We start from the raw sequence: 25,266 nt of genomic DNA, 5'->3' as shown, positions 1-25,266 counted from the left end.
CTGCCTCCGTGACCCCAGTTAGCCCCTCTAAGGGTTTCTTGTCCCCTTCCTCTGAATCATCACGTTGATAAAGAAACAAAAAGGCCTGTTACCATGGTATTATATTTAGTGTTATTTTGACAAAGGCTAACCAGGCTCTTAGATGATCAGTCTTTAAATGAACAGAGGAGCAAAGCCACAGAGATTGCACAGTGAAATGGTATCAACAGCCAGGCAGGTAAGCAGGTAGCTGATGACTGCTTGGGACCACCTCGATCACTAAGTACATGGATTCTCAGGAACATTAAAGACCTATGATTAAAGGCAACTTCAAAATCAAAGTTGCTGAATTTGTCTAAAGAGCAGAAGAGACTTTTATGCCTACATTTTGTGATAGAGACGGAAAAGATTTAATTTCTCGCCGGTGATATTTTTAAGTCATCTGTAATTCTCCTAATAACATTCCAAAAATTGAGCATTAATTTAATCCCTAAAGGTGTAGAAAGTAATGTCAAAAGAAAACTTCAGATGAAGGTTTAAAAAAAAAAAAAAAAGTTGGTTAAAAATAGTGATGGGATCTTCAATGACAAATGCATTAACCTTTCTAATTCCTCCTCTCTTTCATTCTCACCTCTGGAAGACCCAAAGGCTGAAATTCTGCCTCAAATACTATGTTGTATTCCTATCATTTTTTATCCTGACCTTTATGGCGAGAGAATTAATTAGCATCACTGCCGTTTAGGCAAAGCATTTATAGAGGTACCACCATTTTCAGGTATCCGTGATTTATTTTATTGGAATTAATTTTATACTTTTTTCACAGTTATATTTTTAAAATTAGCATTTTCTGCTTTAAAAATATCTTCTTTGTGCCAATTTTCATGTTGAAGTACACTGTTTTCTATTTGCAAAAGTACGGTATGGCCGTTGTAAAATTTTTGGAATGTAAATGCGCAAGGAAGAAAGCAAAAAGACACCTACAATCCAACTAATCAGAGTGAATCCATGTTAATACTTCAGAATATTTTCTTTCCATCTTCTTATAGGTGGACATATATATAGTCTCTCTTTTATAAAACCAACCACATGTCATATGTATAATTTCATAAAGGTATACATTGCAACTTAAAAAGCACAGTCGTTATTTAATGACTTCTGTGCGGACTCTTCTAATTTCACAGATTTCACAGTGAAATGTCCAGCCCACGCTGCTGAGTTCATTTGGAATTCCCCCTGACTTTTCAAATCTTACGTATTTCATACCTGCCAAAAAAGCCACTTGTCTATTCAACTTGGCTCAACAAAGACTCATGGTGACGACTTGTGTGTTGCTGTCAGTTTCCTGAAAATTAATATCATAGAAGGTTCTGAATGGTCCTTGATGTTGGGCAGAGCTACTACAACTTTTGCAGTGTGGTGGGCTGAATTTGGACCTCCACCTGCAATTCACATGAGGAAGTCCTAAACCCCAAGTACCCCACAGTGTCATCCTATTGGAAGATAACATCTTTGCAATCAAGTAAAGAAGAGTTCTTTGGAATGGGCTCTAATCAAATAGGACTGTGTCCTTATTAAAAGGGACAATTTGAACACAGACATGCAGAGGGAAGATAGGGTGGACACACAGGGAGAAGACGGCATCTACAAGCCCAGGAGAGGGGCCTGGAGCAGACCCTCCCTCAAGGTGCTCAGAAGAAACCAACCCGGCAGACACTATGATTGTAAACTTCTGGTCTCCAGAACTATAAGAGAATACATTTCTGTGGTTTAAGCTGCCCTCAGACTAATTAATACATTCAGACAGCAACATAGGAAAGAACAGACTTATCCACAGGGGCTGATAGAAGGACGCTCAGGAAAGAAAGCCGGGCACAGGCCTGGCTCTGCAGGCTCTGAGGCCTGTCCTGGCATCCTGTCCCAGAGGAGGGGGAGGGTGCCTGGCTTTGGGGGAAGCCCAGGGCACAGGGGAGGGCATCTCCTTCAGTGCTGCTTAGGTGTGTGCCCTCTGCAGGGGGAGTGTGACTCCACGGGCATGGGCTGAATTCCCTCCTGAACCGCAAACCACGTGGAGGTAGGACACTGTCCCTGGGCTTAGAAAGAAGAGATGTGTCCTCCCTCAACCGCATGCCCAGAACTGTTTCTCCAGCCCCAAGCCAGAGGTTTCCCCAACTGCCAACGTGATGTCCTTCTCAGCCGCCTTGTGAGGGCAGCACCTGGCAGAGGGACGAGCTGTGGTTGGAGGAGAGGGAGGGCAGCTGGGAGCTCCGCTGGGCCTCAGGCTCGCTCCTGGGCCTCAGGCTTGCTGCTGGGCCTCAGGCTCATTACTTCTTAGCAACCAACGCCTTCCACAGCCCTGGCTCCCCCAGGACTACGTGGTTGAATAGCCCCCTGGAGCAGGAGCAGGTGGTGCTTGCCGAGTGTCAGTTTGAGAAGGAGCAGGACAGAAACTCATTTAAAGGCTCTGGCTGAGGCTGCTGTTCAGAATCAAAAGCACTCCCATTCACTGAATGCCCTCCCTGCAGTCAGAGACCCTGGCAAGATTTATAAGGACCAGGAACACAGGTCACTCTGGTGTCATTTTGTTACTTTTCTATACTTCAGCTATTCATTATAAAGTAACATTTATAAACTGTTGCACTATGAGATTTAATTGACTTAAAAGCCGATATGATCATGCTGTTCTCAAAACGGTGTAAATACCTTGCGTCGTAATTGGGCTTATTTTTATTTAAGGTGTGCTGGTGAAGAATGTGGGCTCCAGGGCCAAGGGTAGAAAGAAAGGACTGACCATAAGCACACAAAGAAACTTTTTGGGTGATAGAATAGTCTATCTCTCTCTCTTTTTTTTTTTTTTTTTTTTTTGAGACAGAGTCTCCTCTATCACCCAGCCTGTAGTGCAGTGGCACGATCTCCACTCACTGCAACCTCTGCCTCCTTGGGTTCAAGCGATTGTCCTGTCTCAGGCTCCCAAGTAGCTGGGATTACAGGCACATGCCACCACACCCAGCTAACTTTCATATTTTTAGTAGAGACAAGGTTTTGCCATGTTGGCCAGGCTGGTCTCGAACTCCTGACCTCAGGTGACCTGCCTGCCTCAGCTTTTCAAAGTGCTGAGATTACAGGTAGGAGCCACCATGCCTGGCCAGAATAGTCTATATCTTAATTATAAGACTGCATATGTGTCAGCTGGGTGTGGTGGCTCACTCCTGTAATCCCAGTGCTTTGGGAGGCCGAGGCAGGCGAATCACTTGAGGTGGTGAGTTTGAGAACAGCCTGACCAACATGGTGAAACCCCGACTCTACTGAAAATACAAAATTAGCTGGGTGTGATGGTGCACGCCTGTAATCCCAGCTATTTGGGAGGCTGAGGCAGGAGAATCACTTGAATCTGGGAGGCGGAGGTTGCAGTGAGCCAAGATCGCACCATTACACTCCAGCCTGGGTAACAAGAGAGAAATTCCATCACAAAAAAAAAAAACACCTGCGTATGTGTCAAAACTCACCAAACATACAACAAAAAGGGGTAGATTTTACCACATGTAAATTACACCTTAATAAACTTAACCTCAAAAATAAGGGTGCTGGAATCCTACTACCCAGGTAATCCCAGCCCTGGCCCCCAGCAGCTGTGTGGCCCAGTTCAGGTCACTTGACTTCTCTGAGCCTCAGTGTCTGTTTTTATTAAATGACAATAACAGTATACCCACCTCTTTAATGTGTGAGAACTAAATGAGATTAAAATGCTCATGTTGCATGGATCTGGTCTCTAAGAAAAATCAGAGAGCAAAATAATGGTAAAACAGGCTTAAGAAGAGATGTTTCTCCTTTTTTTTTCCATTGTATTCAACTTGCAATATAGTGAAGGTAATGAAAAAAGTGCATTGAGCTCACAGTTGAAAGACTAGGAGTAAATATGGCTGAATCACCACAAATAAATGATTCCGCTCCTCAAAGCCTCGGTTTCTTTATCTGACCAGTTTCTTTTTCACGGTGAATTAAAATAAAATGAAATACAGAAAATATGTACCTCATATGAATGTTAAGAGACTCCAAAGAATACTCATAGTTGTGTCATTTTTCTCATGAAAGGATGCAGGCTCTACCCGTGTTATTAAGTTGTTCATTTCAGCTGAAGTTTCCTGGATCTCTGATTCCAACGGATGCATTTTGTGTGTTTCATACAAATCACGGCTCATATTTTTTCCAGAAAGGGAAGATACAGGAGGAGGGTGCGCTGATGACAAAGAAGAAATGTGGACGGAAGACCAGGAGAACCCAGTGGCCCTGCTACAAGGTGTGTGCATCTGCCCCAATCAGCAGCCTCTCCCCAAGCCAGAGGTTGGATCAAAGGGGACAGGAATCAACATATAAGCACCTCCATTTATTCCAGCTACAGTCAAATTCACATGCCCCCAACCCCACCCCACCAAGCCACCCTTGGAAGTCCCATGGATCTGCAGGGTGCTAGGACAATCCATAAATGTGGGGGTCTACCACCTTCTGCATCTGAACTGCACCAAAAGAAATGCTTCTCCATCCACCCCACTTCTTTTATTGCCTTCCTGAATTTGTGTTGAATCCTTAGATTAGTCTCAGAATAAAGACGGCTGGCATATGAGCCAGATGCTAGCCAGAGCAGCTGCTGTCATTAGAAACAACAACAACAAAACAACAACAACAGTGGGCTCTCGGACAAAGGCAAAGAGACCCCAATGTTTATTACAAGGTTATATTCTCACAGTCTATGTAGAAGGTGCCAGATTGAAACAGTACAGAGAAGAATAGAAGAGATTCGATTTCTCTCCCCATCCCTAGAAGTTATGGCAGACCAGCCAGATGCCAAGAGTAACAGAGGGTGGAAAACTGTCAATGAAAGATTAGTGTAATGACAGAAACTGAGCTGTGCCTGTAACTCACCCATGTAAGGGCAAGTCTTTCTTATACAGATGATTAAGGGGGAAAACCAACAGGCAGGGCTAGTCTTCTAGAACTAAATGAAACTGACGATGTAATCATTTCAAGAACACTAAGGACGCCTGCCTGTCCCTCCGAGGATGATGTGGTTCTTCTAGCAATTTTATACTTCAAAGGCTAGGGAAGATGACATGAAGTCAGAAAACTCACATGGGGTCTTCCTGGATTACAAAAACTGGCCACAGAGAAAGACACATCTTTCCTTTGCTTTCAGCAGTAATGCCAGCTTTCCATTCCCCCAGTCCTCCCCAATACAGCTGGTAACATGCCATGCCAGGTGTACTCAGATAAAAGCCAAAGAATGACCAAAGACCACAGAATGAAATGTCGCAATAGCTGGGAGACTCTTGCCCTGCCAGTCCCTTAGCAGTCATCCATTCTGAATGATCTCTCATCATGGCCACACTGGCTCTGCCACGGTTGAGCCACGCATAATGTACTGCTGCACTCAGCATCCTCATCAAGTGAACAAAAAGGTGTGAGAAAGAAAGGACACAGGCCAAACCCACTGTTATCCAAGAGAAGCCCATATTTAGAGCTGAGCGAATAGATGACACCTCCAAGTTCGGTAAAGATGTTTTGCTTTCTTTGCACCAAGGCACAAGGCTCTGTCTGCAAATGCAAGCAGCTATGTTTTTTCAGTCACAGTAACAACAGCTAAACGCTTTCATGGAAACAAGCCTACTATGAGGTGGCTACTACCTTTATCCCGACCTGATGGAGAGAAAACTTGAGACACGGAGAGGCTTAGGAATATGCCCAAGCTTGTTACAGCTACGTGAGGGGGTCAGGGAATGGAACTGGAGTCTGAGCAGATCAACTTGGTAGTCTGAGAACTTGCCATTTCATCTTTCTGGTCTAGAGGGGGAAAGATTGGCTTGGAAGATGGAAAACCTGACTTGGACGCCCCCTTTCTGCTGTCAACAATGCAGACGTGTTATGCCTCAGTCCATCTGGTTGCAGAGTTGGAACCATGTTTCCTGCCCTTTCTTATTTTAAAGCAACATTGTGGAAATGTATGACATCGCACAAGACTCTGCATTTGAAAATAGGTGGGCCATTTTAGGAAAAAGACGGGACAAATGCATTTCACATTGTCAGGGAACTCAATAATGCATCACTCAGGGTGCCGTGTCTGCTGTGATGTCAGAACCGCAGATGTACGTTTCATGCATCTGTGAGGACAGGACTCTGGGACCGTGAAAACAGTTCTTGCTTCATAATTCACTCTCCAGGTGTCTCAACGTGTTTTTCAGGTGTTTAACTGGCTTCCTAGACCCCCATGCAAACCCTCTTCCTGTGGAGGCTGCTGCCACTGTTCCTGCAATGACTTCTTGCGATGGAATGCACATGTGTAGTTCATTCAGCACTGTGTGCTGCTAAACATGTTTCTCCAACAGTGAGTGTCCCAAGCTTCAGAAGATGGAGATTTTCTTTTTTGGTGTAATAATAAACAAACAGCCAGGCTTTTTCCCCCTCAGCATTCAACTAGAACAAAAATAGCTTCAGAAAACAGTAGAAGCCTGAGGTTGGATACTTTTGGAAAAAGGGAATGCTTTGTCCTAAATCAGCTGTCACAGCCCAAGAAATGATGGAGACTCAGATAAGAAGACAGGTAAAAGTTCTATGGGCCATTTGATCAGCTGCTCTCTGCAGAAGTGAAAATTCTACTTTCCCCACAAAAAAAATGCACACTACCAACAACCAACTCAGTCTAACAGCTGTGCCTCCTTCATAGTAGATATTTGTTCCATATTTTGTTTCAAATTCCTTTGAAATCCTGAAGGATTTAATTGACTGTAAAATAAAACCCAATTCCAATTTAAACATTGTTTTCCAGAGAGGAGGCACTTACAAATGGCCAAAGCTCACACCACCAAATTACTTCCTATCTGCACATATTGATCCTGGAATTACTAAGGTAGATCTCTTTATTTCCAAAGCCCTGTTTGCAAAACTGTTTCTTTAATTGAAAAAGCCTAGTACATCTGCATTCTGTTCCCTCTGGACATACTCAGGAAGAGGAAGTGAGGACCAAAGGCTTGATAGAAAAACACTTGGGACAAAACTGGCCAGTAGATGCTTTCACCTGGATAAACAACCAACACTCAGTAAAGACAGTTGGAATCAGAACTCAAGGACCTGTGCACACAGAGTTTAGCATTTATATGGCTTTTAAAAATACACACACACACACACACACACACACACATATATATATATATGGCTCCACACATTGCAAAGATAATGGAATTATGTTTCTTCAGCTCTGCCTCTTTTTTTTTTTTTTTTTTTTTCCATTAAAAAGCAATTGGGATGCTTCTCATTTTGACCCAGGACTGGCCTCATTGGAAAGTGACCCGTGTGGTCCAAAGGGCCCACTCTTGGAAGGGCCCTGGCTTGGTCTGATATGTTGCTGTTCCCATCTTCAAATTCTAATCAATGTTTAACAAGGGGCATCATATCGATTTTTTCATTGGGCCCACAAATTGTGTCACTGGTCCTGCCCTACTCCCTGTCACAGGCTTTTATGGATGTCCCAATGCTGAGCTACGTTACCTCAAATGAGGCTGAAGGCAGAGGGGGCCAGGAGGGAGTGTTACAGAACTGTGCTGTGTCTTTAAATGGCCTCACTTCTGCCAGCATCTGCCTGACTCTTCAGCCCGTATCTCTTTTCCTTGTTGTAATACTAATAGGACATTAAGGAGCCAGAGAAGGGGCCTCCAACACCACTGCTTGTACCTCTGGAGTTACATTTGGCGGCATTTATATTTTGTCATGTGAAAATTCGAAATCCTCATCCGAAATGCAACTGTGGGTGAACTCTCATAGGAATTTCAGCCAATTCTGGCTCCCAGCAAGAACTCAGCAAAAAAGTGATGACATGGAAATTCATAGAATAGTGCCTGAAAAATGAAATGAATCATTTTTAAAGATGGCAAAGATGGAATCTGGACGAAAAATAACTATGAACTTGAAAGAGGTATTTGGTGGAGGTGCTTGACAAATTGCTACATCTATTTTAAGAAATTTTCTTGGCCGGGCATCGTGGCTTAATGCCTATAATCCCAGCTCTTTGGGAGGCCAAGGCAGGCAGATCACTTGAGGTCAGGAGTTTGAGACCAGCCTGGCCAACATGGTGAAACCCCATCTCTACTAAAATTACAAAGTTAACTGGGTGTGGTGGTGGGCACCTGTAATCCCAGCTACTCGGGAGGCTGAGACAGGAGAATCACTTGAACCCAGGAGGTGGAGCTTGCAGTGAGCTGAGATCATGCCATTGCACTGCAGCCTGGGCAAAAAGAGTGAAACTCAGTCGCAAAAGAAAAGAAAAGAAAAGAAAAGAAAGAGAAAATTGTATTCAAGAAGAAGTAAAATATCCCACATTTCTGAGATGTCGAACATTTCCAGAAATGATATTTGAGATGTGGCACAGTATTATCTAGATATTTTGACAGGACTTAAGCATATGTGAGAACAGAGTTATAAATATAGGGTTGAGCCCACTCCCTGAACAAGCTTCAAATAGAAGACAATAATATATTGGTTAATAAGCCGCTAGAAGTTCTGAGATACAGAGTGCAATGATACTCTACCATGAGCAAGCACGGATAGATACTCTCACAAAGGGAAATTACAGACATACCTAAATCCATGTACACAGTTCTCACAATAGGAACATATACATTTTATAACCAACCAACATGTGCACTTTCAAAAATGTAATTGACTGTCCTCATTAATCTCTTTCCAATATACAGGAGACTTTTCACTTTTAAAGAAAGATGCAACAAGTCCATACAGCCCGAATATTCATTGACATGGGTGAGAAAATGTCCAACATGTTTAAAGCAATTTTTATCACCAGGCAGGAGTTCAGAATTAACTACAGTATCATAATGGACATGTATCTGTACAATGAGCTTGAAGATTGCTAAATTCTCACATGGCTCTAAAATGTATGACTTCTAAGACTCACAGAGTGCTGTCATAGTGCTATTCTTCAATCAATGTGTGCTGAGCCCCTACTTGTGTAAGCCCTGGCTGCTTTGGAAAGGTTACCACTGGCAACTCCTTTCCTCTCCTTCCCAGCCGTGAGAAATGGCAAATTAACCCATGCATCCTGGCACTTGCTTTGTACAGAGAATAGGCCTGTAGCTCTGCATGGACACCAGAGTAGAGTTAATTTTATGTGATTCTGTCTCCCCCTACAAGTTCTTTAAGGGGTAAGGAGCACGTCTTATTGATTCTCCATCAATGTGAGTTCAATGATACAACTCTGGGAAGATGAAATGGTATAGAAGAAGACATTCTCTCTCTCTCTCTCTCTCTCTCTCTCATCACAATCTAGAAGAAAAAAAGAAATGTGACTACAAAATTTGTGATAACTGATTATATATGCAACAGTTTTGGCCATAAAAAGAGTCACCATTTTCTGGAAAAACGTTTTCTAAAAATGGTATACGTTAGGGTTCAGAATGCTCTTTCTCAATCAAACAGAGCCCTAGAGAGTAAGCAAGGCTTGAAGGTGATTGGTATAACCTCAAAGTCAAGAACACTGCAGGCAAAACAAAAGAAAACTTTGCCAACAAGGGTCTTGTTTCTTTGATTGTTTTGTTTTTGTGTTTGTTTTTGTTTTGAGGCAGGATCTGGCTCTGTTGTCCATGATCATGGCTCACTGCAACCTCCACCTCCTGGGCTCAAACCATCCTCCCATCTCAGCCTCCTGAGTAGCTGGGACTACAGGAATGTACCACCACACCCGGCTATTTTTTTTTTTTTTTTAATTTTTGGTAGAGATGGGGTTTCACCATATTGCCCAGGCTGGTCTCTAACTCCTGGGCTTAATCAGTCCTCCCGCCTGGGTCTCCCAAAGTGCTGGGATTACAGGAGTGAGCCACCATGTCCAATAAGGGTCTTAATGAAACATTCCACAGGGTAGCATTATGAACATTTCTCAGCTTCTCCGTGTGTGATGCGATGGGAGGCTGGGGGTATCAGGGTGGAAGCTGGAATCCCCAGAAATAGAGTGGAAGACCTGGTGAAGAAAAAAATGGCTTTGTCAAGATTTCTGCGGCTCTTCTTTTTTTACTCAAGGCTAATAAAAATATTCAGGACCATTTTAATTTAATAAATTACTTGTGCAAACCCTAAGTGGAATTCGCACAGGTTTAAAAGAAATTGGGTTGTATCCAGAAAATGACAAATGGAATAGGATGGAAAATGTGGAAGGGAAACTTAGGCTTTCTCTCAAGAAGCTCTGTGATTTTGCACAAGATTCATTGTTGGACACTCAGTCCCCTATTTTAAAATGACCACTTTGAATGAAATGGTAGCAATGCCCTTCTCTGATTCCCTGAATTCTAAGTGGAACTATAAAAATTGACAGTCTTTCTCAAGGTCAACAGTCCTTAAGCAGGCTGATACCAACTCAAGGAAGGGCAGAACCACCATTTTCAGTGGCATAGGTTGTTCACAGCACAACTCCAAGAGGTGCTGTTGGCACAGACTACAGTGTCAACGGCACCTCTGGGGTTGTAAGGTGCTTCACTGTCACAAACACTCATGGTAAAGAAGATTTCTTTAGGATTTCTATTTATATGTGTGTAGGATCTAAGATCAATTTAAAAATTATGTTGAATTAATAGCTAATATCTGGATTGATACTGACATCATCACTTGGTGGGTAGGAAAGAGTAGGAGTGCCACAATTGGAGATTGTCCCAGACACATTGCCTGTTGACTTGCTCTCAGCATATCATCACATGATGCATTGCAGTTCCTTGTGTTCCGTTAAGAGGATTTATAGATTATACAATCTACCTTTAAGTAAACTAATCTTCCTGCAGTAGGTAAGTGGCTTTTAAAATTTCCTATACAGTCACAGGCCGCAACATAGATGAACCTTGAAGACATTACACTAAGTAAAATAAGCCAGTCTCAAAAAGACAAATACTGTATGATTCCACGCATATGAGGTACCTAAAGTAGTCATACTGATAGAGGTAAGAAATAGAATGGGTTTGCCAGGGGATAGGGGCGGGGTAGTGGAGAGTGGTTGTTGAACGGATGCAGAGTCTTGGCTTTGAAAGATGAAAAAGTTCTGTGGACATGTTTCGCAGTGTAAACATAATTAATATAATACTGCTGAACTGTACACTTAAAAGTGGTTAAAATAGTAAATTGTATATGTCTTTTACCACAGTTGAAAAATTCTGCATAAAATCATAGACTGAAAATAATACTGACACCACCAGCACAAACACCAAGGAAACAATAGAAACACTAACTAAACCTTCTATTCTTAGGATGTCTTCATGGGCATCAATACAAGCTTAAAAACCTCAGCCATCAAATTAGACTCAAAAAGTACAGTTACCAAAAAGTCTATTGGAATTAGATTTCCATACCCTTCCTTTAACAATTAACTCTTACTATATTAGCATATTAGCATGTATACATAATTGTAAAATCAAAAAATATTTGTTGTGTATACATGGTCAAATTTTTTTCCTATTAGGGTACACTATCAAAAACTTCAGAATATTGATACGCATAATCATTGTGGACACTATTCCATTGTTCTGTTATGGATCTTCAGGAAGATTGAGAAGATAGTTCTCAGAACATTGATATGTTAAAACAGACAGTTGTTAGAGCAATGACAGTTGTGGAAAGTCATAGAAGGCAAGAGGACAAAATTACGTCAAGTCACCCTTCATTGTTTTAAGGAGAAGATGTCACTATGGCATAATGATTTGAAGTTTTGCTTCTTGCTATTTCTATCTAAAACTCTCTAGAAGATGCAGAGATAAGATCTGTAAAGGAAGGCTCCACACCATCGCCCATCTTGAACATGGGCAGGTTTGTGGCAGTGCCAGTGTCTGTGTGCATGCTGTCACCCTTCAGAGATGAGGAGACGAGCACCCAGAATGCTGTCACACAACCACACTCAGCTCGAAATTTGACCCATTCATTGCATCAGAGATTTGTCTGCATACTAAAAAAAAAAAGTGAGAAAATTTACAATTTGAAAAAGAAAACGCTAAATACAATTGGTCATTTTGCTGAGCTCATGAAAAAAAAAAGTGATATTTTTCTAACAACTCCTAATGAAACAGTGGCTATTATTTAATAAAGAAATTGCATACAGTAGTTCCTCCTTAACCTTCCTTGGTTTCACTTTCTGAAGTTTCAGTTACCTGCTCTTAACCACAGTCCAAAAATATTGGATGGAAAATCCCAGAAATAAACAATTCGTAAGTTGCAAATTGCACTCTGTACTGAGTAGCATTATGAAACCGCTTGCTGTTTGAGGACATGAAACATTCATTTGTCCAGCGTATCCACACTGTCCACACTACCTGCCTGTAGCCACTTAGTAACACTTCTAGTTATCATCATACGGAAAAAGCATAGCATGCATAGGATTCGGTACCACCCACACTTTCAGCCATCCACTGAGTGTCTGAAGACAAGGGGAAACTACTGTACATAAGAATCATAAATTTTAAAGCAGGTGTAATCTTTTAACTAGCTTTTTAAAAAAATGCTAGAACTTGTATTTTAGTATTAAAATATTATAATACTAGCACCTGATGGACAGATGTTTATATATACATATTTTAAGATCTTGGAAGAAAAGGAAGAAATTATATTATTTCTCCCTCTTGAGTTTCCTTGTTATATTTTTACTCTTATTTGATTAAGACACATGTTAATGGGTTTTGTCAACTTCTGGAGTCCTTTTTTCAGAGGTCGTATAAAATTAGAATAACCATTACTTCATTCGATTATTGACCAAACCACAGGTGTGGTGCTATGGGAACAGATGACTGTGTCTTTTGTCATGACACTATACCACAGACTTGGATTGTTATGCCAGGAATAGCGTGATCTCAAGCCAATCTGGATCCCAATTTGCTATCAAATCGTCATAAATAATATTTAACATTCGAAAGTTGTCTTTTGAACTATGAGGCAGAGGTCTGACTCGTGTATGGCTGGAGATGGTGTAGTCTCATCCAAGTCCAAGACTGTCCTAAGATAGAGGGCAGAAACCTTGAAGAGAGGGACTCCCCTGCTCTCTATTCTAGCTCCTTTGTGAGGAAAATTGCCTTATTTGAATGGTTGGAACAGTTCACAGCTTTTGCTTCCTTGCCCTTAAATGTTCAATTGGTGGATGATTACCTTCCTGCTTTATGAGTCTAATTTGTCTTCCTTTTATTTATAAAATGGCAGGTTAAGAGTAAAATATAAAATAATGGCATTTAGTGGGTGATTGATTTTTCTACCGGCAATGCCATAAATATGGGCCAAGTGTTTCCCTTTTAGAAATGGAACGAGCAGTAAATTCAGTGAGATTCTGAAGCATAAATTTAGAGCTCTTCATGAAGCATAAACAACATACAAGCAGACCCATGCCTGGAATGGGTGGCTTAAGCTAAATTGTTCATGTAGAATGACCCCAACATGAATGTGGCGTTTATAGGTTTGAGCCATTGATGACTGTGGCAAGCTTGCTTTGTTTGTGGCATAAAACAATCCGTTATCGAACATTCCCATATCTATACCCCAAAAGCACCTGCGCCTGGGTGATGGGAAAACGTTTCTGTATTCATCGTTCATATGGCACCTCATTTGAAAGATGGGAAGAAGAATGGCAAATAGTTTATTCCTGGGGATGACAGGGTGCACCTGCAGCAAAGACTCTGACAGATCAAGCAAGATCGGTTTTGGTTTTATTGGAAAACACCATGAAAGATACTCTTTCCTTTAATTGGGGATATTAAGTCCACACAGTCACCAGTTGCAATTTGGGTTTGAAGTTCAACTTCTCCTAATAGAGAAGGGGTCAAAATTAAGCAGGAACATGTGTTTCCCGGGGCTGATGATTGTAAAGAGTTGCCGTAAAACTTGTTTCCCCAATCATGCATTTTATGAAGAAATGCTGTGGGGTTAAAAAGTCTCAGGTTTTCGCTTTTGAATTTTGAAAAGCAGAGATCCTATCAGATTAATCACACAAGGATATGGACGTGCAATTCAGTTTCGAACTCCCCAAGAAGAGAAATTTGAATCCATCCCTTTTTGCATATAAATTTGCATATATTCCTGTTTCAAATATAAATTTACTAAAATATTTAAATATTCAAATATCAATTATTTATGTTAACTAATGAGTATGCTATTAAGAATTAATTTTAGGTGATAATTAAACTATTTACTTGCAATACTATGCAACTTGCTTTCCACGTGCTAGATATATTTTACCCTCAACAATATGCCAGAGTTTACAACTGGGCTGATGGCGATTGGGCACTAGGGCCTATATCACTACACGTCTGCTTAGAACTCTCCCTTGTTCTCTTCTAATCACAGTTAAATTGGTTTTCTGTTTCAATACAGCAAACCATTTTCCACGGGATTCACAGGCTCTGACTCTCTGGCTAGTCTCTTTTGTTTGAATTTCATTGAGCTTATCTGAAGTGAGTTAGTCTCAACGGAGACAACACAGAAACATGAGATATTAGAATTGTATGTCCCTCGCTCAGTTCCCATATTTTCCCTGACATTTCCCCAAATGCCACGAGTTCCTTCTGTTGAGATTCTTCTTACTTTTTCTCATTTTCTTTTACTGTCATGAGAGCACTTGTGTTGTGTATATAACAATGCACCCATTTCCCACATGAAAGGATTTAAATAGCAAACACGGGTTTCAAACCAGGAGTAAAGAACAAAAGACGGAATACATCTTTTCCAAATGTATCCCAACCACAATCCTCAATATTTAGAAAAGAGAATGCCTGGCCTTTTGATGACAGCAACTGATAAATCCACATCCCAAAACTTATTTATTCATTCAGTAACTGGACATTTACCAAGTGCCAAATCAGCAGTCAGGCTTGTAAATGACATAAAATTGTCCCTGTTGGGAAGTTCACAGTCTAGGACGCTTGTAATCAATACTATGCAGCCTATAATACTTTAACAGCATGGTTTTTAATGTTGTTTCATAAAAATATCATTCAATATAACATAAACCTGTATGCATGCATCCCCTAAAATTCTTCTTTTATCCCAGTATGAAGACCTTTCTAGAAAGTCATTCTAAATTAATGAAAAGCCCCAGGCTTAGTCCTGATATTATCTGTGTGTCCAAATAGTTCAACGTGACCAGTGGTCTAAGAACAGAAGGATCACAGACAAATTGTGAATGCCTTCCCCCGATCACATCTCTAATGAAGCACTGAGAGTAGAAAATAGAAATTTTTAAAATAACACAGGCCGGGCCCGGTGGCTCACACCTGTAACCCCAGCACTTTGGGAGGCCGAGGTGGGCAGATCACCTGAGCTCAGGAGTTTGAGACCAGTCGGACCAATATGGTGAAACCCCGTCTCTACTAAAAATATAAAAATTAACTGGGCATGGTGTGGGCACCTGTAGTCCCAGCTGCTCGGGAGGCTGAGACAGGAGAATTGCTTGAACCCGGCAGGCGGAGTTTGCAGTAAGCAGAGATCACACCACTGCACTCCAGCCTGGGCTACAGAGCGAGACTCTGTCTCAAAAAAATAACTAACTAACTAACTAAATAAATAAATAATAAATAACACAAAGAATGTGTTCATCATCAGTTTAAGAAAATTTCCATTACAAAACCACATGTTTTCTTTTCATCTTGATCACACTACTTCACTAAACCTTTAATAAAATCTATAGTGAGTCATTTATTTTCTTTTTGAAAAAAAAAATATATATCTTTCATTGTGTCATTCTTAAAATTCAAAAGGGAAAACCTGAGACTTTTTAACCCCACAGCATTTCTTCATAAAATGCATGATTGGGGACACAAGTTTTACGGCAACTCTTTACAATCATCAGCCCCGGGAAACACATGTTCCTGCTTAATTTTGACCCCTTCTCTATTAGGAAAAGTTGAACTTCAAACCCAAATTGTAACTGGTGACTATGTGGACTTAATATCCCCAATTAGAGGAAAGAGTATCTTTCATGGTGTTGTCCAACAAAACCAAAACCGATCTTGCTTGATCTGTCAGAGTGTTTGCTGCAGGTGCACCCTCAAATGGGGTTATAATTACTTAAGAAGTTGGATTGTCATTTGATCTTCTGTTACTGGGTTTTCCAGACCATTTGCAAAACCCACATTTTACGCAGTCACCCTCAGAGTCTGTGCTTAACAACTGGTCTAAAACACACAGCTCCTTACAAATCTACTCACCCACCCATTAGCATATGTTTGAGTTTACTCTTACATCATAAGAAGCTCAAAGCTGTAATCTTTCTCTTCTTAGGCTCTGTTTCATTTTAACATTAGTACCTCCACTGGGTAACCATGATAGTCAACTATGTAAGCCCCAAACCACTGTTGTATGATACTTTTAAATCAGTGGCAAAACATTTTTTTTTAATTCATGCTTATTCTATGCCCTCACCTCACAAGGTAACTGCATGTAAGCCTCCCATTTGCAATCTCTGTCAAGAAAAATGCCATTTACGGCTTTCTTATTCCTTTAGAGATTATTGTACGTTTTAACGTATGCATTAAATTTGACATTGATTCTGTTTGGGTGCTAAGAACAGACATGCGTATCTAAAGATTTGCCCTTCAATGTCCTTGGTGTTGTTCAAACCATGCCTTTGATGGGCATCGTCTTTCACTGCGGCCAATGTCTGGACGAAAGAGCGAGCCACGGGCCTGGCACTGAGTTGCACTTTCCTGTCCACGCCAAAGAAAGAAAAGAGCCCAGCCCGTGACCGTGAAACTCAGGGTTACAAAGAGGCTTTTCCCAAAGGGGTCTCGAGTCCAATTAATAGCTGTCATTTGATTATGTGACCTGGAATGTCTCCAACCCGCACCCTAAACAGGCCAAGGGTGTCACGTTTTTAAATTCACGCTCCAGATGTTCGTCCTTATGCCTTCCAACCTTGCCCCCGGCCCTCCTAAATGAGTTCTTTTGAAAAGCAACTTAAAAATAGACACCTAAAGGAGAACACGGGACTGACTGTCATTACTGCAGGAACTCTTTTTTCAAAGCTCTTTTAAGTGACTAAAGAAAGGTAATCATTTTTCCTGTGCCTGAGTGAGTACGATGAGGGAGAAAGCATGCACCTTGTAAACTGAGGCTGTGGTGGTTAGGATTTCTGATCCAGCTGATAGACTTCAGCCTGCATTCTGATCCCTGCTACATTCTCTTCCAATTCATCTCATAGATTGCTGCAGGCACATCTGACATATTTTAATACTGAAATGTAAATCAGACACCCCCACTAACCACCTCCTCTCTCTCACATTACCCTAAATTTGGACTTTACTTTCCTCATTGTACTTTACTTTCTTGAGCTGTTCTTTTCTATCGCATGTCATTTTCCCTAAAAAGTGTTGTTACAGGAAGTAAAGAAGACGTCCTGTTGTAAAGCTGCCCAGTTTAAAGCCAGTTCGAGGCTCCCTTTGTTGCTCCATCTTTCCCTTAAAGGCGGGGAGGCCTGGAAGTGCAGAGCAGACCCCGGGGAGTATATGACACTTTGGGGTCCTCTCCACCCAGCAGGCTCATCCACTGGCCCGGGTAAGCAGCTAATGAGCTCCGGAGTCTCTACAGCAGGCACTCAGCCCTGGCGCTGCAGCAGGCACTATTGCCCACCAGACCCCAATCAATCCTAAGGTCAAGGAAAGTCTGGCAAATTCCATTGCTCTGGCTTTCTTTGGTAATTAGTCACACCCACAAGTAAATGATGATCTGAAAGCTATTTCCACCTGAGAGTTATTAAAACTAGAAGCCACATTTAATTCATCCAACCAAAGAAACCCCTTGAGGGGTGCCGTGAAGGGGGAATCCAGTTCTCTACCCAGAAAGGAGCTTCTGTTCCACTTTATTAAATATTTTAAGCAGATTTGAGGTTTAGTCAAAGGACAAATTCCTGCTCTCCAAGGAGCACACGCCCAGGAACGTGGAGATCAGCCAGGAGCGGTGGCCACCCTGGTGGTCAGAGGGAGGGGGCCTCATGTGATGTGAGGGGGAGAAGAGGGCAGGAGGCACGATGAGGCGCAGGGAGCTGGGAGGGGTTTTGTGAGCAGCAAGGGGAGGCAGAAAAGTGGGATGCGCCTCTTGTGTGCTTTTATCCACATGAAAGGAACTAAGGCAAGAGCTCTGTAAGAACCTATCATGTGTCTGATAAGTGCCAGGGCAGGGCGGTGACTGCAGAGCTGCCCTGATTACATGTTCAGCAAGAACCAGGCTGAGACCCTAATCACAGGTGAGCTCTAGAACACACGCTTTCTCCCTGGAGACCTGCACAGTTGAGTGAGCCCAGCAGAGCTGAGCATCCTGGGGAGTTCATGAGCACTTTGCTGGCCAAGAGCCTCAGCAAGAGATGGCATGACTGAGCCAGAATCCCAGGATAGCTGACTTGATTCAAGAGGCCACCCCTCAGTGCTGTGCTGCTTTCTAAGTCCTTCTTCTATAGGAAACTCTTATTGAATAAGTTGTATATGAAGAAAAGCCATTCCATGCAGCCATCCCTTCTTGTTGTAAGCAAGGTGAGCCGATGTGGACATAAGAGCTTCTGAAATATCTGTAGAGTCCAGCAGAAAGCCCCTCCCCCTAGCCTGTGGGAAATGGAGGTCTCATCCTCATCATTCCATCTCTATTTCAGAGCCTCAACTTCCTTCTTTCTTTCTTTCTCCTCGCCTCCCCTCTCCCCCTCCAACCTCTGGCATCCCCGCTGTTCAGCAAATTCCATACACATTTAGACATCAAGATTCACCTGGCGGTCAACCACCGAGCATTGAATCAGCCCAAGTCTTGGCTCTATTGTTCATTAGCTGGTAACCTCGAGCCACTTAGTTCCCATCTCTGTGCCTCAGTGTCCTCATCTGTCAATTGGGAATAATAATGGTGCCCACTGCACAGCATTGTTGAGAGGTTCAAAGAAGGTGACAGGTGTGGAGAGAGCCTGACACTGTCGGCACACAGACCGTTAGGCAAGTGTTAGCTGCTGTCATAGGTACCGTTGGTGGTGGTGGTGGGAGAATTCCCACCTTCCACCCCACAGTCGGTCTCTCCCTGCTTCAAACCCTTGGCTCTGCCCCAAACCCCATTTCTAAGTTTTATAGTGCTTTGCTCTTCTTCTTGTCATGTTTACATCAAAAATCACCCATCAGAGAGATAAAAGCAAGGAGGAGGCATTTTATTTCTGAAGTTGTTAATTTTACCCTAGACTTCCAAGAAAAGAATCATCCATCTGTCAGAAAAAGACAGAGAAGATAAAAGATCTTTAAAAGTAATTATTTAAGTGCCAACCAAGAGGAAATGAAAATGCATTTGGCTCGGTTATCGAGCTGAATTAGAGAATGGTGTTGTACCACCACTAATCTGCTTCATAGACGAGAAAAAAGGAGAAGATGATTTTTAAAAAACAAACGTGCTGTCAGTTGGCCCCAACAAAACACATTCTGTATAAACATATTTAGAGAAGTGACTTTGGATTTGCAAAATTGTAGCTCCCCTTCTGCCAGGGCCGCCTCCGGTCTCAGAGCCACAGATCTATACACACGGATGTTTCCCAGCTCCTACTACTGTTTGCATTTCTTTCCCTGGTGCTCTGATTAACTGCAGAGATAGTTTGTACAACCGGGCCATGAAATGCCACCCATCGGCCAGCCCTCTCCCCACCTTGTCCCTTCCCTTCCAAGGCTTGCGTTCACCAGAAGACCACCTGTCCTCTCACATTCTGGAAGGTGCCACCGCGGGAATCATGCAAAGATACACATCTTCATAAGAGAATAAAACAATTGGCTTTCTCTTCTGAGCTCTAAAACCCAAAGCACTTCTCAAAGTCACAATTCAATCAGAAGCAAACAAAGCATCCCCTTCTCTTCCTCAGGTTAATTGTAAAAGTTGCAAACTTAACCAATTTCTGTACTGACCATTCAAACCAAGAGATCAATCCTGTCAGTCCTCCAAGCAAAGAATTACAGGATTAATTTGTTCCTCAGCACTGCTAAGCCCCTCACATTTCCTGACACTAATCCTTCAACCGAGGTCCCTTCTCACTCCTAAGTTTCCCTCTACAGGTCGAAGCATCACTCACCTCACTCATGTTGGCTCTAACTCAACAGCTCAGTCCCGCAGCTCAGCACAGAGAACACTGCTCAGGGGTCGCTGCTCCACCGGTTCTGGCTTTTCTCTTAAAAAGAGCTGCCCGGTGGCATCACGCCTCCCTGGAGCCAATGAAATGCATTCACCTGTCTGCAAGCCCGGCCGGCATCTGAGAGCAGCAAGGGCCACCTAGTGGTGAAAAAGAGAACGGCACGTTCGGTCACTGCTCCAAATTCCGCCAGAGATGGAAGGAATTGCTCGAGTTCTTTAAAAAGTCATGCGCTCCAGCTGGGCAGCAGAGAGAGACCCTGTCTCTTTAAAAAAGAAAAAGAAAAAAGTAAAAGCTAAAGTTTCAAAGATCATCACAGGGATGCCATTGTGCGTTTTTCAATGAGTGCAAGATTTACATGCATGAAAAATACCTTTCAAATGTCAGTGGGAAGGATTGTTTTTCTAAGGGAAAAGTTCTGCAAACACCTGCGTGTTTTCTGCTGCTGCAAACACCGGCTCACGCACCTCCAGGTTTTCCCAGGAGTTGTGTTTCCCTTGCCCTTTATAACACAAAACTCAGCCCAAGGACTTTAATCTCTCTGCTCTCTCACCCCCACCCCAAATCTGTGGCCCTGCTTGTACCCTGAGCTGGAAGGACAAGAGCAGATGGACTGGGACATGGGGGTCGGTCCCCACGACTTCTACAAGGGAGGAGAGTGGCTCCAGCAGCCTTACTGATGTGCACTCCTCACAACCACAGCGGGGCCAGGAAGGAGCCTGGGCACTGGCCCTGGCCTGGTTAAAGGTCTCCTTGCCTCAGCCCTGTTCAGCCTTTCTGGGAAGAGGTTCCATCCTTTGTTCAGTCCCAACATCGTGAGACTCTGAAGAGTCTTCAAGGCATCAGAGTGGGCCCTCAACTGTCCCAAAAAGGTGTCGTGCAGACTGAAGGCACATTCACATCTGTTACTCTGCCAGTCCTGGTACCGGACTTAGTGGGTCTGGTGAGAAGACTGAAGCATCGTGTGACCGGTCCCCAGCGCCCCTCATTTCCCTGTGCAGGGCAGGCCACCAGACTCCAGCCCATCAATCCTCTCTCCTCAGCTCAGCAACCCCACACCCTCCGACCTGGACTGCCCTCGCTACATGCCCAGGTCACGGATGTGACCACATCCTCAGGTCCACCTTGGACAGCAAGCAGAAGGCCGTGTGCCCCCAAATGGGCACCGGCGAGCACGGACTGCTCTCAGAGGCCTTGGCCAGGAGCACCAGCTGGTCAGCACCCTCTCATCCACACTGTGGGAACACCAGGCAGCAAGACAGAGACTCTACTGGGAACCAGTGTCCTTAACTTCCAGCCACTTCACATGGGGCCCCGTCTGTAGACAACTCCTGCTGCAGTGGGAAGTTTGATACATGAGTTATTATAAAATAACGCATATTTCACAGAGCAACAGAAATGAACATTTTATTTACATATATATATATATACACATGTGTTATATTCTTTTACTTTTATATGTATATAAATTATTTATTTACATATTCTGACCTCACAAATCATTTACAAACTAATAAAGGCAGCATCCTCCTTCTCCTCTGACTCCCCTTCTCCTACTTGCCCCCTCAATGCCATGCTTGGGAAGGCCCGCATGGGATGCCTTCAGGGTTGCCCAGGTGGTTAGTAGTGGGAAAGGAGGAGAAGGAGGGCAGGGGTGAGGAACTGGAGTCATAGTGTCATCTGTGATGTATGACAGATCGACAGATTGGAAGAAGGGGGCTTGCTTATCTATACTAGGAGACACCTGTGATTTCTCAGAGGCAAAACTACACCCTCCCCAGAGCACTCCTGTCCTGTTGGGGGCTGGAGCCCCCACAGCCTGGAGGTGTAGAAGGGGCCTCCCAGTGGCAGCCTCCACGGGGTCCCTGCTATGGTCCTCCAGGCTGTGCAGAAGGGACGTGGAGAATCAGCCTGTGCTCCGCTGGCTGGCTCTGGAGCAGACCTGCATTTTCTAACAACACAAAGACACATCAAGGGCTGCAGCAGCCTGGGCTTGGAGACACAGCTGTTAGTGCTGAGGCTCCAAGTAGAGGGGCAGGATTGGAGGTGCAGGGCTGGACCAAGGCTTTGCTGGGTAGACTCAGCAATTCTTTGGAAGCAGCCAAGGGACCAAAAAGGCTACTGGGGAGAGGGTGGGTTATGGTCTGAGCTGATTGCCTTCCTCCAGAATTCATACATTCAAGTCCTAACCCTTAATATCTCAAAATGTGACCTTATTTGGAGATAAGGTCTTTAAAGAGGTGATTAAGTTAAAACAAGGTCACTAGGGTGGGCCCTAATCCAATAGGACTGGTGTCCTTATAAGAAGAATAAATTAGGGCACAGGCACTCGCAGAGGGACAACCCTGTGAGGATACAGGGAGAAGACGGCATCTACAAGCCAAGGAGAGAGGTCTCAGAGGAACCAGCCCTGCCGCCCCTTGACCTCACACTTTCAGCCTCCAGAACTGCCAGGGGATACATTTCGGTTGTTTAAGCCACGCGGTCTTGGTACTTGGTTCTCGTAGCCACAGGAAACGAAGGAAACAAACACAGATGCCATTGCAAGCACGCGGAGAAATTTCAGGGAAAGGATAGAAGTACCTTAAGGGGGATTTTCTCAAGACTTGCCTTGTGGCAAGCAATTTCATCCTATTTATTTCCCCAGAATATCTTTGGCAAAATAACTATCTCCTGTTAATGAGCTGTGGAGTTGTCCTGTTATAGAGAACACAGAGTAAATGTTCAGTATTGCTACAAAGGGAGGGTCAAGCTGCCCTGGGAAATCGGTGCTCACCAGTGACACAAGACAGGTCTGAGTGTGCAACCCAGCAGGTCTCAAGTGCCAGCACGTTGGCTGTCAAGCGGCATCCCAGCCTGAACACACATTGCATCCTCTCCCACAGATGGGCCCTGGGACGACATCTCCTAGCCCCATTGATCCTCGGGGGACAGTACTACCCCAACAAGACCAGTTGTCAGGTCAAGAACACCAAAGATTACCTGGACCTCTTCATAGCATTTCCAGGGACAAGGACAGTCAATGAGCAATCTTTCAACCTTTTCCTGTGGTTCCGATGAGCAGTCAGGTTTGAGAAGTGCTGCTTGACACAGTGACACGCTCTCCCTTTCTATCTCCTTTTCAGGCCTGCTTGGCTGTGGTTTACTTTTACACATGTATGTCAACAGCTTCGACGTGTCCCATCATTCAGCTTTTCTCAGGTTAGCCAAACACTGGTAGGTGACCATTGGGGTTCTGAACCAGAAGCTTAGAACTTGGATCCTGGACGTGAGAAATCATTTTCTACATGACCTTGGCGATGTTGCTCCATTGCTCCATGTCTGATTTTCTCCACTGATAATATAGAAGTATTCAAGCCTTGTGTCTGCCAACCTAAGCAAAAACATATGTGAAATATATTGAGCTGGGAAATAAATTTTGAAGGAACTTCAGAAGAATTAGATCTACAGCTTCATATGTTAGATCTTGGGGAAAACTTCAGCCTGGCTGAATTAAAATACAGACATGTGGTTCTATAATTTATGGATATATATATATATATATATATATATATAAAGGACAGATTATTTTCATCTTCTTGGAAGCATGATCCTGCCTGAAGGGGCAGAGTTGGCCCAAGTTGTCTTTGAGATTATTTATAGGGACACTATATATTAATGACCTAGGGCTTTTCATCAGACTTTCATACGAAATGCATCATTTGTGTATAGTTTCTGGGGGTGTGGGGACTTTGAAAATGAACCTAACTTCTGCTTCATTTCCTCACCTTTGCAGACATAGTGCTGTTTTAATCCAGCACAGACGAAGAAGGTGGTCATCTTCCTTGGAACGGAGTCTGCACAGCCTGACCTTGATGGCGAGGCTCCCCTCTTCTGCCTTCACTGCTTCCCAGCCCAATGCCAACTGTACACTCTGGGTGTCTACATGGGGAGCCTCAGCATCCCTGGCCTGACGGGCAAACCCAGGGGCTCCTGTCTTTGACTCCTCACCTCCTTCCCTGCTGCCCTGAGCTTGAATCTTCCAGCAGACTCTAGCCTGCTCCCAACCACTGGATGTGGTGTGGCCCTGAGCCTGGAGGCTATGCCTGAACCTGGAGGTTCTATCCATAGATATGGACATACAGCTTAATTCTTTAAACCCCTCCTGGAAAGATGTACTTGCTGTAAGGATGCATGAATGTGTGTGCTTGTTTACTCAAGCCTTGTCTCCCACCTTCTGGGCTTTCAGTCTCTTGAGAGAGAGAGGCCAGGCCACACCACGCTGCCTTTTTTTTTTTTTTAAATTTATTTTTTATTATTATTGTACTTTAAGTTCTAGGGTACATGTGCATAACGTGCAGGTTTGTTACGTATGTATACTTGTGCCATGTTGCTGTGCTGCACCCATCAACTCGTCAGCACCCATCAACTCGTCATTTACATCAGGTATAACTCCCAATGCAATCCCTCCCCCTCCCTGCTCCCCATGATAGGCCCTGGTGTATGATGTTCCCCTTCCCGAGTCCAAGTGATCTCATTGTTCAGTTCCCACCTGTGAGTGAGAACATGCGGTGTTTGGTTTTCTGTTCTTGTGATAGTTTGCTAAGAATGATGGTTTCCAGCTGCATCCATGTCCCTATAAAGGACACAAACTCATCCACGCTGCTTATTTTTTCATTGCCATGCCTGGCATGATACCCAGCACTGAGTTGGCACCTGAAACCACTTCTGAATAAATAAATACCCCAGTGGTCACTAAGTGTGAATGTTGCTGTAGGAAAGAAAGCTCTTTTGTTCTGTGAAATTAAATTCTCTTTCCCATGCCAACAGGTAAGAATTTTCTCTTTTGAAAATGAGAAAAAAAGGGTATTTTAAAAGTCTGCTGTCAAATTTTAATCCAGTTTTCTAGAATGTTAAAAAAATCTTCCCACAAAACACACCTGTTTTAAACCTAGATAATTGAGTTTTACTGCCTTTTTGAAGAAAAAATAATAATTAACAAATTTTTGGCTATGGTCTTCCAGGATTTTAGCAACTAATATTGCACAAACATCATTCTGCCTCTGCTTCATACCCCATCTCTTCTCCACACTACTGGTCACTCTTAATTAGCCACTCTATATAGTAGGTGTGTATGTTTTATTATTTCTTGAAGTTATTGAAAACTTAGT

The 25,266-nt window shown here is 43.2% G+C and overlaps 1 protein-coding gene across 1 annotated transcript in view; it reads right to left on the bottom strand.

Moving 5' to 3' along the window:
* Positions 1-20,248, bottom strand: part of PCP4 (Purkinje cell protein 4) — a 60,478-nt gene extending 40,230 nt beyond the window's left edge. Inside the window, exon 1 of the mRNA XM_003895472.4 lies at positions 20,060-20,248. Coding sequence (XP_003895521.1) covers positions 20,060-20,068 — 9 coding nt within the window. The 5' untranslated portion in view covers positions 20,069-20,248. The remainder of the gene's footprint in view (positions 1-20,059) is intronic.
* Positions 20,249-25,266: the final 5,018 nt, after the last annotated feature.

The sequence above is a fragment of the Papio anubis genome, chromosome 4 (genome assembly GCF_008728515.1).
Source record: "Papio anubis isolate 15944 chromosome 4, Panubis1.0, whole genome shotgun sequence".
In the NCBI taxonomy this organism is placed as follows: domain Eukaryota; kingdom Metazoa; phylum Chordata; class Mammalia; order Primates; family Cercopithecidae; genus Papio; species Papio anubis.
The sequence above is the reverse complement of the archived record's forward strand: the minus strand, read 5'-3'. Positions and strand labels throughout refer to the sequence as shown.